Genomic DNA, 12,789 nt, shown 5'->3' with positions numbered 1-12,789 from the left:
AGAATGGATTCTCCATGAACACTAGCATCTAACAAACAGAAGTTAATAGAGGCCCATGTGGCTGCCCTACAGATTTCCTCACTGGAAGCACAGATTTGTGACTTCATGAGTAGAAAGAAAGATCTTGTGCCTTGATTATGTCAGGAACAGGTGAACCTGATGCCTTGTCTGTCTCTATAATGCATACCTTGACCAATCTGGTCACAGTTTGGACACCTAGAGGTGAGCCTTGGCACTTCAGGCAGGGCCGACTCTAGGCACCAGAGTTCCAAGCATGTGCTTGGGGTGGCACTTCTGAAAGGATGGCATTCTGGCCCTTTCAGGACGGCTCTTTTCAAGGGGCGGCACTCTGGTGGTTTTTTTTTTTTTTTGGTTGGTTTTTTTTGCTTCTGTGGCGGCACTCCGGCTTTTTTGCTTGGGGCGGCAAAAAACCTGGAGCCAGCCCTGACTTCAGGTGAAAGGAAATGATCTTGTCAATTCAGTGCACTTAAAACAGATCTTTAGTGTTCTATGAACATCCAGATTATGCCACCGTTTTTCTTCAGGATATTGTGGCTTTGGACTGAATGACAGGACTACCTTCTGTGAGGAATAGAAAGAGTTTACTTTTGGCAAGAAGATTCTGGGGTCATGATGAATTTCCTGCCTAGATAAAGCTGCCAACTCCAAAAAACTCATTTTGCAGATGTGATAGTGACCAAGAAACAGGTTTTGTCGGATAGACAGAATGGTGTGACTAATGTTCATGATTTAAAACTGTGTGTGGCAGGGCTTCTAGCACCAGTGGGTCCCATATACAAAAGATAGGTCTAGCCAGTCCTGACTGGTCTGAGAGATCTAGGTACTTGAGGATTATCTGCCAATGAACCCAGACGACCTGGTGTGTAAGATGCTACATATATCTGACACCTAGCGTGCAACAGTGGTGGGCTGGGATCCTTTTTCCCCACTATCTTGAAGAAAGCCCAGAATAGCTGGGATACTAGGGTCCTTGGGGCTTCTGTTGTTTCCTGACATGAGCTAAACCTAATCCAGATGGGGTAGTAGGCCTTTAGTGTCGAAGCCCATGTAGAGAAGAGTCAAGTCCCAACAACTTTGGAGGACAGACTGAATGCAATTAATATTCCCTTTCAATAGCCATGCTATCAGCTGTAGACATTTTGGGTCTGGATGAAGGATAGGGTGTTCGTGATGGGTTTTGGTCTCCCTGATAGATACCATGGGTGTTCTAGTGCCAAGTCTACCAAAACTGAAAACCAGTGTCTTGGAACGATCACCTTTGCTATTTCTCACCTTATCTTCTGATCTTCCCTAGAAGAAATAGATATGCATAAAGAAGGCCCTGTGGCCATCTGTATGAATTCTTAGAGGCTGTGCTACCACATCTGGTTTTGCCACGTAATCTGCAGTTCCAGGTTCCCCTGGCAGAGGAGAGCTCTCCTTCCTCAGTAGAAGAGAGAGTGCTTGAGGCAGAGTTCTTATATTTCTTTCCTTTTCATTTTTTTGGCCCTTTTCATCTGCTTTGCAGGAGTTGCCACCCAGCCCTAGCAGGGTCTCTTGTGACACTTTATCTAGTGCCTTCAGTCGCTTAGATATGTCTTTTTTTTTGTGTCCTCCACCTCAGAGTCACACACTCCATGCTGGGGGTGGGGGTGGGGCCTTATTGAATCATAGAATCATAGAATATCAGAGTTGGAAGGGACCTCAAGAGGTCATCTAGTCCAACCCCCTGCTCAAAGCAGGACCAATTCCCAGCTAAATCATCCCAGCCAGGGCTTTGTCAAGCCGGGAGCCAGGGCTTGAGTCCCTGGGTTTGTTTCAGAAGGGGAGTGGTGTACTAGGCCAGAGCATTTAGGACTCACTTTCAATATTTGTGGGGGCATGAGATAGCCCTTAAACTTTTTCCTCTCTCTTCTGGCCCAGGTCTACCTCAGGACTTTGCCCCTGAACTGATAGGCTGGTATCCTCCTGACCTTTAGATTGCCTCCTTGACATGGTCTGCTGCTCCTGATTAGGTCTTTCCACACTGGAATTGTGGCTCCTTAGGACAAATAGGGACCAGACACGTCTGGTCAGCTCTAGCAGGCCATGCCCTTGTAGTAAGAGGGTCAGCAGGCTGTGAACGAGGGGGCATAATTTGCACTCTGAAGAGCCTGTAAGTTCTGCCTCACATATGGACACTGCTTTGGTTTAGCTCTTCAAAGTTCCACAACCAGCTAAGAAGCTGCAGCACCTTTTCCAAAAACACTTAGCTTGAATCCTAGGAGAGTACCTGGGCTTCTGTTAGGCACTTAAATCTGTCATGCAGTTATAGCTCCTTCCACTCATGCTTGTGGCTAGTACGCAGGCAAGTGGAGTACATGATAGAGAAGGTGTCATAAGGAGATTGCAAAAGAGGCATGTGCTAGAAGGGAATATGTGGTAGAGTAAGGTCAAAAGAAGCCAATGCCTGAGGAGGAAAGGGGGAGGGGGGGAGAGAAGAGAGAACCTCAGCGTGCATGGATTTAGAATCTGTGTTGGTTGACTGCTCTCATATTCAAAGAAAGTGCCCATTTAGCATCTCACAAAAAATAACCAAGAATTTTGGCTGGTGAGCCCACTCATGGTCTGGAAGGATAGTCATCACCAGACTCCCCTCCTTGGAAGTATCTGGACATGTTTAACATTCATAGGATGCTCTTCCTGCCTCAGTGAAGATTACAGGTACCACTTAAGAGTTGGAATTACAGTAGAACCTCAGTTTCACAAACTCCAATCTTACAAATGACCAGTTATACAAACCATTTATCCTCAAGGGGTGGAGAGAAGAGCACAGTCTCACTAAACCTGAAATCCAGGCATGTAATGGTGAGTGAGTGCTGCAAGCCCATTATTCATTTGCCTCAGCAGGTGGGAAAGAGGTGGGTGAAACTTGGACTCTGCCCCAAACATGTAATTTGCTATTGTCCAGGACCAAATACAGCCAGGAACAAGCAGGAAGAAATCTGGCTTGAGGCATAATTGCTACCTTGCACCCTCCAGTCTAGCCGCTACATAATTAGTAGGGCTGTTAAGCAATTAAAATTAATTGCATTGTTAAACAATTTATTTAAATATTTGAGGTTTTCTACATTTTCAAATATATTGATTTCAATTACAACACAGAATACAAAGTGCACAGGACTCACTTTACATTTATTTTTGATTACAAGTATTTGCACTGTAAAAAACAAAAGGAACAGTTTTTTCAATTCACCTAATACAAGTACTATAGAGCAATCTCTTTATCATGAAAGTTAAACTTACAAGTTTAGAATTAGGTACAAAAAAACTGGATTCAAAAATAAAAAATTAAAACTTTTGAGCCTACAGTCCAGTCAGTCCTATTATTCAGCCAATTGCTGAGACACAGAAGTGTGTTTACATTTGCAGGAGATAATGCTGCCCACTTCTTGTTTACATCACCTGAAAGTGAGAACAGGCATTCTCATGGCACTGTTGTAGCTGGCATTGCAAGATATTTACGTGCCAGATGCACTAAAGATTCATATGTCCCTTCATGCTTCAACCACCATTTGAGAGGACATGCATCCATGCTGATGATGGGTTTTGCTCAATAACAATCCAAAGCAGTGCGGACCAAGGCATGTTCATTTTCATTATCTGAGTCAGATGTCACTAGCAGAAGGTTGATTTTCTTTTTTGGTGGTTCGGGTTCTCTAGCTTCCACATTGGAGTGTTGCTCATTTAAGACTTCTGAAAGCATGCTCAACACCTCGTCCCTCTCAGATTTTGGAAGGCACTTCAGATTCTTAAACCTTGGGTCTAGTGCTGAAGCTATTTTTAGAAATCTCACATTGGTAACTTTTGTATTTTGTCAAATCTGCAGTGAAAGTGTTCTTAAAATGAACAACATGTGCTGGGTCGTCATCATCCGAGACTGCTATAACATGAAATATATGGCAAAATGGGGGTAAAACAGAGCAGGGAACATTGAACTCCTTTGGGGAGAATTGTGTCACAAATTTAATTAATGCATTATTTCTTTAACGAGCGTCATCAGCATGTAAGCATGTCCTCTAGAATGGTGGCCGAAGCATGAAGGGGCATTTGAAAGTTTAGCCTATCTGGCACATAAATACCTTGCAATGCCGTCTACAAAAGTGCCATGCAAATGCCTCTTCTCACTTTCTGATGACATTGTAAATAAAAAAGGGCAGCATTATCTCTTGTAAATGTAAACAAACTTGTTTCTCTTAGTGATCGGCTGAACAAGAAGTAGGACTGAGTGGACTTGTAGGCTCTGAAGTTTTACATTGTTTTGGTTTTGAATGCAGTTATGTAACAAAATCTACATTTGTAAGTTGCACTTTCACAACAAAGATTGCACTAAGTACTTGTATGAGGAATTGAAAAATACTATTTCATCATTTTTACAGTGCAAATATTTGTAATAAAAAAGACTATACACTTTGATTTAAATTACAACAGATACAATATATATGAAAATGTAGAAAAATACCCACATTTAGTACATTTCAGCTGGTACTCTATTGTTTAACAATGCGATTAAAACAATGATTAATCATGATTAATTTGAGTTAATTGTGTGAGTTAACTGTGATTAATCCACAGCCCTAATAATTAGATTATAGGTAATATAATGAAAGTGAGCCAGGACTCTTAGTTAGAGCCAGTGAAAATTTAAATCACTGAAGAATCCACACCAAGAGGGCAGTCCCTCAGTTTGTTCTTGGTATCTCTCTAGAGAGCCATATAACATTGGACTTAACCACCTCTGTTCCACAGGACTATCCTTTTAGTCAAGCAATGTGACAATTAGTTCAGAAGGTATTTGATAATCATTGTGGGTGGGGGTGGTTGAGTCCTTCCACAAGTGTATTGGAATTTGTTCGAGTTGTACCACATTGTCAATCTGCTAATGACGGTCAGAAAGTTCAGGTTCTTGCCGGACATTCCTAGGATTAGTTATTTGGCAGCCTTTCTACTTCTAGTAATCTGGTTTGCAGTAGCCTAGTTGAAAGACAGGCTGTCATTTTTTAAATAAGTACTGTGAATCTTTAATCTTATTTTAAAGTACTACATAATGTAGAAAAAAATTGCCCACTCTTGATTATCTGTGGGATATGTGGACTCCACAATCTTATGTAGATATTTATTCTTGGGAGAAAACTAGGACTCATTGCATAACTGTTTTTCCCCACCAAATTTTCTGATAGTAGCCTGCATACAACATCATCAGTTGGGGAACCACAGAGGCACAAGCCATTGGTACAAATGAAATATATTGTAATAAATGCAATTTTTGCTTGGTTCAACCAAACAGGACAGTAAATATCCTAACTGACCATAACACTGTATCAAAGTACCGATAGAATTGCTATTTCTTGCTCAAACTAATACAACGTTCTACAGTTTACTGATTGTAACACCTAAAGATTCAACACAATGAGTCAGAGACCTGTACTTTTTCACTACATAAAATTTATTTTGATAAAAAAGTAGAACCAGTTCCTATTTTTAATCATAATTTATTAAACCAATCTGTGTTTTGTAGAATATACACTTTAGCATTAAGACAATTTCAATGAAATGACTATCTACAAAAATGAGTTTGATTGTTTTATTTTTCATGTCACCATACATGAACAAATGAAATTCATGTCTCATGAAAACATGTTTTACTTAGTATCTTTAAAAATGTACAGTTTAATAACCACTGCTATGGTCTTAGATTTTCATATTTTTTTATTTCAAAAATAAAAGTCAGGTATTTTACTGCTGTATTTGTTACAGCATAAACTTAAACCATCCTACACAAAGTAAAAGGGTTGGAATAGGCATGCCGGCAACTTCTCATGTTGTCACATACCTTACATGTATCTAATGAGACACAGAAGCGGTGCATATTCATTTGCATTTTTCCAAAGACTAAAATATTTACTGATGTAAGCAGAAAGCAACATCTTTAAAAACAAAACCAGTTTAAATGGCACAAAAAGTTAGCATTTGTATAAATAACTGGAGTTCCTGATTATGGAAGCAGGTACAGGGGATTCCAGTATTTTCCTTAGGGCTTTGCTCTTTGAAAGAATACCTGTATTAAAAAAAACAAAACAAAACACAATAGTATTTATATACAAGCCTTGCTAAAGCTTGAGGAAATGCAGATTATACATATTCATAGTATGGTTAGAGTTGATGTCTTTACACGAATACGTGCACATTAATTTGAGGGGACTGATTGTCTCCCTGAAGCTCAACACAGAAGTGGTTCCATCTAAAAATCTATTGATGGTGGTACTCAAACTTTTTTGCAGTACAGAACAGCTATGATGAAGGGAAGTATTATACATATTTTAGAACCATGGCAGTTATGCCCTGTCTAAGTTATCAATTTGATACATAGGCCAAATGGATACCATCTCATTGGATATATGACCAAAGAAATCAAATGACAATTTAATAGTGTTTAAGTTGTTTGGAAGGGGAAAAAAAAAAAAAAAAAAAAAAAGAAGACGACCATTTTTAACTTTGCTGGTTACTTGCAGGTTGCAGTACACAAAACATCCATAGAATCATTTTGTTAAGTTAGAGATATGTTCTCACTTGCCTTCAAATCACTATCATAAATCAGTGAAATATGTACATTGTAATAAGGAAACACACTGTACTTAAACTTACCTTTAAGTAATTTTTAAAAACTTTAGCATCAGGCTGCTGAAGTGCTTGACAAAACTCCTGTAAATGAGCAATGAGAATTAATATTTAAATACATTGTAGCTAGATGGATAAACAAAGTAAGTGCTTGAGATGCAATGAGTAACAGAAGTTCATATTTTCCCCACTATGCTCTCTCCCCTCCCCCCCCCCACCCTTTTCTTTAAAGGAAGAGGTAAACTATGCATTTTACTGGCCAGTAAGGATGAATCATAGGTTTTGGCTCCCCTCAGATATGCTTCAGAGGAGAACAGATGTTTAGTTTTTAGCAACCTATTTTACATTTTGAATGATAACAGAGAAGCCTAGATTGGAGGACTGAAGTCAAGAGGTCCATGGCTCTAAACTTGCCTTTGCATGACTTGTGGCACTGCAGTAATGTTATCTCCTGTTTCTCCTTAAAGTTTAATCAGGATAACACCTACCTCCCTAATTTTGTACAGTACTTTGAACATGTAAAGCATTACATGTGTTAAGTATTGTTAATATGAGTATTTCAAGATAAAAAGAGTCATTCTGTCCTCACTGTGGCACAATTCCTGACAAAGCAGTTACAAACTTGGATCAAAGGGTAACGTATGGATATGCAAGAAGCCTTCCTTTATCTTTAGTATAAATTATCACACAAGTATTATTTATGCTGTTAAGTCAACTGGTTTCACAATTTAAGTCACACTACGATGGTAAATACAATCTTCCAAAGAAGCAGGTCTGACCGCTTCAACCTCCAAGTTCACTCACAGATCAGAATTGAGATCCTCTATTTCTACTTGGCACTCAACATCTAATCAAACTAGTTCACCCAGATAACATTTAGTGTATCTTTTAAAATGCCCTAATCACATTAACTGTTGAAACAATCAAGCTTGAAAAAATACTTTAATTGCTGAAAACACTATCTCTTGTCTATTTTTAAGTGCAAGAATTACTGTAATGTACAAGACCCTTGTACATTAGTAAGACCAAAAACAATACAGAAAATTGATGCATTGAATTAATGCGATCTTTAATATAAAAATATTTCTGTACCCATTTTTATAAAATCAAAATTCCTTGTACTTTAATTTCTCAGATTTAAGTCTTATTAAAAAGAAATGATGGCTATGAAATGTTTATTTTTATTACCAATATAGTAGTCACTTAAACTAGACTAGCACTTGTAATAAGATCTATAGCTATATAGTTTTTATTCCAGAGATTTGGACTGTGGAAACATTCACAAATACTCAACCAAAATAATACTTAAGAAGCACAAGTACTTCTAAGTATATATCAGTATCTCTGAGGGCAGAACCAGACAAAGCATACTAAGATGACATCTGGGCAACTCTAAAGGGGCTAAAATATTTTTTCAGTTGCCTATTCTGGGCAAATATCTTCACAAACACAAATGTTAACACCTTGCGGGTATCAAAATACTTGATTATTGGTTTCAGATGCATCTCTTGCTTCAGTCCTCCATCTAAATAAGTTTCCACCCAGATTCTTTTGGAAAACTGGCTGCATGACTATAATTAATCTTTTACACTGGACTGAGGCTCTAATGACAGACGTTTTCTGAGGGAATGCTTTAAATCACCGAGTTTAATGGCACTACGTTGGTATTTGTACTGCCAACTTGTGGATAGTTTTCCCGTATGCTGTACTTTAATTAGGGATGTAAAAGGTTAAACGGTAAGCATTAGGCTTACCGGTTAACCAAACTTAATCGTTAACCCCAGCCAAGCTGTGCCAGGCCCCATGGAACTACCTCGGTTAACCAGTTAAACTATATAATTTTAATCGTTTAACCGGTTAACTTTAACTGATATTTACATCCCTAATTTTAATAATATTCTTTTTGTCATGTTTTAGTACTACATAGCAATTGTGTGAAAAGTAAAACAGGAAAAATTAAGCTTACCAACACAACTTTTGATATTGTCTTCTGTTTTCACTTTTAAATATTTGAAATACCAACTAGAAAAGGTTCCTACCTGGATTATTTCAGGAGCTACCTGCAGTGAAGGCAGATATTCTTGCTGAAGATAGTGAATGCATTCAGGGCCCTGGAAAAGATATCAGACCACAATTTTGCTTGGTCAAATGTAGCCTTATAAATTAACAATAAAAGCCATTAGGGATATGTTTTAGGGTATAAGATAGTTTTGGCCCTTCATGGAGAAGGTATCAATAGCAACAGTAGTACTCCAAGTAGCAAGTTTTATGTATTATAAGTAAGGATACAATTTAGTCACGGAGGACCCAGATTCTGAGACTTCACCAGACCTCCTTGACTTCAGCTGTCAGTGGCAGGGCCAAAACCAGGGCCGCCCCGCCTGCCCCCCACACTCCTTGCAGCTGGGGCCAGGGCCACACGTTCCCCCACTCCTTTTGCCTGTGCCAGAGCTGGGGCTGTGCTCCCGACCCACAGTGGTGTGGATGTCAGTCCCCCCATAGGGTTTCCGCTGTCATTCCTTCCCCAGCCCTCTTCCCCTGTTATTTTTAATAAAAAAGTCAGGACAGGTCATGGCTCCTGTGAATTTTTGTTTATTGCCTGCAACCTGTCCATTACTTTTACTAAAAATAACCATGACAAAATCTTTACAACAACTTATAATTAAGGTTAAGTAAAAGATTTCTCCAAGTTTCAGCATTAGTTATAAAGTTAATAACCCCATTATATTTTAGTTTTGTTGCATAGAATAAAACATGCGCTTTTAAAAAGAAACCCGGCTGAATTAAAACTGCAAGAGTAATGAAAGTTAAATGTTATGATAGCCAATTTAACTAGATGGACCTTAGGGCCTCCGTTTTGTCATACTTCACAACTCAGAAGTGTGCCGCATTAAGAGGAAATATATGCCAGCACATTTACCACACTATAGCTTCACCTTAAGTTACTGCTCCCACTAATGACAAAACTCGGTGGTTTCAGAATGATTGAGAAATTCACCACCCAGATGTACTCCTAGAGACTGATGGCTAGTAGTCATCTCTGTAAAAATCTTCTAAATGTATGCTGTTTTGTTAGGGCAAATGACACATACATGTAATGTTACCAGGGATTTTGTGGCCATTTACCAAAAAAGGTACCTCCAATTCACTTATTAGCCCTGTAGTTGGAACTTACAATTTTGTTTGTTTGTGAGGTATAAGAAATAGAATCCAGATAATACTCTCATATCTATGTTGGCTTTGCAGCATTGTGAACAAGAGTAACAAATAGCAAAAGCTTATTTTAGTCACTAAAACCTGCGTATCTGACACCGAATACACAGATCTGTCAAGAAAAAGAAAAAACAAAACCAAAAAAAACAGTTATAGCCTTTCCATAACTGTTGCTCAGAGATGTGTTGCTCATGTCCATTCCACATTAGGTGTGCATGTGCTGCATGCACTGTTGCCAAACATTTTTCATTCAGCAGCTGTTGAGCCGGCTCTAGCACCCTCTGGTGCCATGCATTTATGTGTCGGTATAAGGGGCACTGCTGGCCCCATAGCCAGCAAGAAGGAACTGAGAGGCTAACTCCAACAAAAGGGTAGGAGGGTGGGCCATGGAATGGACACAAACAACATCTCGAAGAACACCACTTATGGAAAGGGTAGTAACCATTATTTCTTCAGGTGCTTGCTCATATCCATTTCACGTTAGGTGACTCACAAGCAGTAAAAAGGAGGTGGGCTCAGAATTCATGGACATGCGGATTGCAACACTACTCTCCCAAACCTGGCATCATCTCGAGCCTGCTGGGTGATGGTGTAGTGAACGGAGAAGGTATGCACCGACGACCAGGTTGCAGCCCTGCAGATCAGGACCTGAGTCAGAAATGCCGCCGATGAAGCCTGAGCTCTCGCTGAATGAGTTGTAAAGATAGCAGGAGGTGGGATGCCCACCTGCTTGTAGCATGCCCAAATAGAGGAGGCTATCTTGGATGAGATTCTCTGGGCTGAGACTGGTAGGCATTTCATACTTTCTGCTATTGGCACGAAGAGTTGTGCAGATCTACAGAATGGCTTGATCCTCTCAATATAGAAGGCTACAGTATGTCTAATGTCCAACGAGTAAAGCCGCTGCTCTTCTGAATTCTTGTGCAGTTTTGGGAAGAAAACTGGCAGGAAAATGGCCTGGTTACTATGGAACCACCTTTGGAAGGAAGCCAGGTTGGGGTACAGTTGAACCTGGTCTTAAAGAACACTGTGATTTAAGGGGGGTGGGGGGGGGAGGGTGGTTTGCTTACAGGGAATGAGTCAATAAAGGGGGCGGATTTTCAACAAACAGAACTTTCACACCGTAGCCTGGCCAGTCATGAAACTGGTTTTCAAAGCTTCTCGGATGCGCAGCGCTTCCTTGTATGATCTTCTAATTGCCCTGGTGTCTGGCTGCACATAATCAGCAGCCAGGCCATTTGCCTCAGCCTCCCACCCCGCCATAAAGGTCTCGCCCTTACTCTCAGAGATTGTGGAGCATGCAGCAAGCAGCAATAACAATGGGGATATTGGTTTGGCTGAAGTCTGACCGAGTCAGTAACGAGCGCCAGCCAGCGACCTTTTAAACGGCCAAATGCACATTCTACCACCATTCTGCACTTGCTCAGCCTGTAGTTGAACAGCTCCAGACTCCTGTCCAGGCTGCCTGTGTATGGCTTCATGAGCCATGGCATTAAGGGGTAGGCTGGGTCCCCAAGGATAACTATAGGCATTTCAACATCCCCAATGGTTATCTTCTGGTCCGGGAAGTAAGTCCCTTGCTGCAGCCCTTTAAACAGATTAGTGTTCCTGAAGACATGAGCGTCATGAACCCTTCCTGGCCAGCCCACGTTGATGTTGGTGAAACGTCCCTTGTGATCCACAAGTGCTTGCAACACCATTGAAAAGTACCCCTTGCGGTTTAGGTACTGGGTACCCTGATGCTCCGGTGCCAAGATAGGGATATGGGTTCCATCTATCGCCCCACCACAGTTAGGGAATCCCATTGCAGCAAAGCTATCCACTATGACCTGCACATTTCCCAGAGTCACTACCTTTCATAGCAGCAGCTCAGTGATTGCTTTGGCTACTTGCATCACAGCAGGCCCCACGGTAGATTTGCCCACTCCAAATTGATTCCCGACTGACCGGTAGCTGTCTGGCGCTGCAAGCTTCCACAGGGCTATCGCCACTCGCTTCTCAACTGTGAGGGCTGCTCTCATCTTGGTATTCTGGCGCTTCAGGGCAGGGGAAAGCAAGTCACAAAGTTCCATGAAAGTGCCCTTACGCATGCGAAAGTTTCGCAGCCACTGGGAATTGTCCCATACCTGCAACACTATGCGGACCCACCAATCTGTGCTTGTTTCCTGGGCCCAGAATCAGCGTTCCACGGCTATAACCTGCCCCATTAACAGCATGATCTCCAAAGCACCGGGGTCCGCGGTTTGATAGAATTCCATGTCCATGTCCTCATCACTCTCGCCACCGTGCTGCCGTAGCCTACTCCTCGCCGCCTGGTTTTGCAGGTTCTGGTTCAGCATAAACTGCACGATAACGTGCGAGGTGTTTACAATGTTCATGACTGCTGTCTTGAGCGGAGCGGGCTCCATGCTTGCGGTGGTATGGAGTCTGCACTGTTCACCCAGGAAAAAGGCGTGAAACGGTTGTCTGCCGTTGCTTCCCTGGAGAGGGGGGAGGATGTACCCAGAACCACCCGCGACAATGTTTTTGGCCCCATCAGGCATTGGGATCTCAACCCAGAATTCCAATGGGCAGAGGAGACTGCGGGGACTATGGGATAGCTACCCACAGTGCAACGCTCCGGAAATAGACGCTAGCCCCGGTACATGGACGCACACCGCCAAATTAATGTGCTTAATGTGGCCGCATACATTTGACTTTATACAATCTGTTTCCAAAATTCAAATTATATAAATTCGGATTAATCCTAAAGTGTAGACATAGCTTAAGTCATCGGCCACTGCAAAGGCCTCCAGGTGGAAGGCACTGTGATGACTTCTTGGTGTCCAGGGGAGGTCCCACACTGGACCCCTGCGAGTAGTGTGGAGTTGACAGTGGCGCTAGGGGCTGGGGACAGAGGAGCGGCCTGATGCACGTCAC

General features: G+C 41.4%; 1 protein-coding gene across 4 annotated transcripts in view; it reads right to left on the bottom strand.

The window, feature by feature from the left end:
* Window positions 1-5,467: 5,467 nt before the first annotated feature.
* The window catches only part of XPOT (exportin for tRNA), a 69,369-nt gene continuing 62,047 nt past the window's right edge, over window positions 5,468-12,789 (bottom strand). For all 4 annotated transcript variants that reach the window (XM_005303183.5, XM_065558096.1, XM_065558112.1 and 1 more), the window contains 3 exons: window positions 8,697-8,768; window positions 6,685-6,741; window positions 5,468-6,097 (listed from right to left, as the gene is read on the bottom strand). In XM_005303183.5, the coding sequence (XP_005303240.1) occupies window positions 6,071-6,097; window positions 6,685-6,741; window positions 8,697-8,768 (156 nt within the window). In that variant the 3' untranslated portion in view covers window positions 5,468-6,070. The remainder of the gene's footprint in view (window positions 6,098-6,684; window positions 6,742-8,696; window positions 8,769-12,789) is intronic.

This window comes from Chrysemys picta, chromosome 1 (genome assembly GCF_011386835.1).
Source record: "Chrysemys picta bellii isolate R12L10 chromosome 1, ASM1138683v2, whole genome shotgun sequence".
NCBI classification, from domain to species: domain Eukaryota; kingdom Metazoa; phylum Chordata; order Testudines; family Emydidae; genus Chrysemys; species Chrysemys picta.
This window is presented reverse-complemented; position numbering and strand designations above follow the sequence as displayed.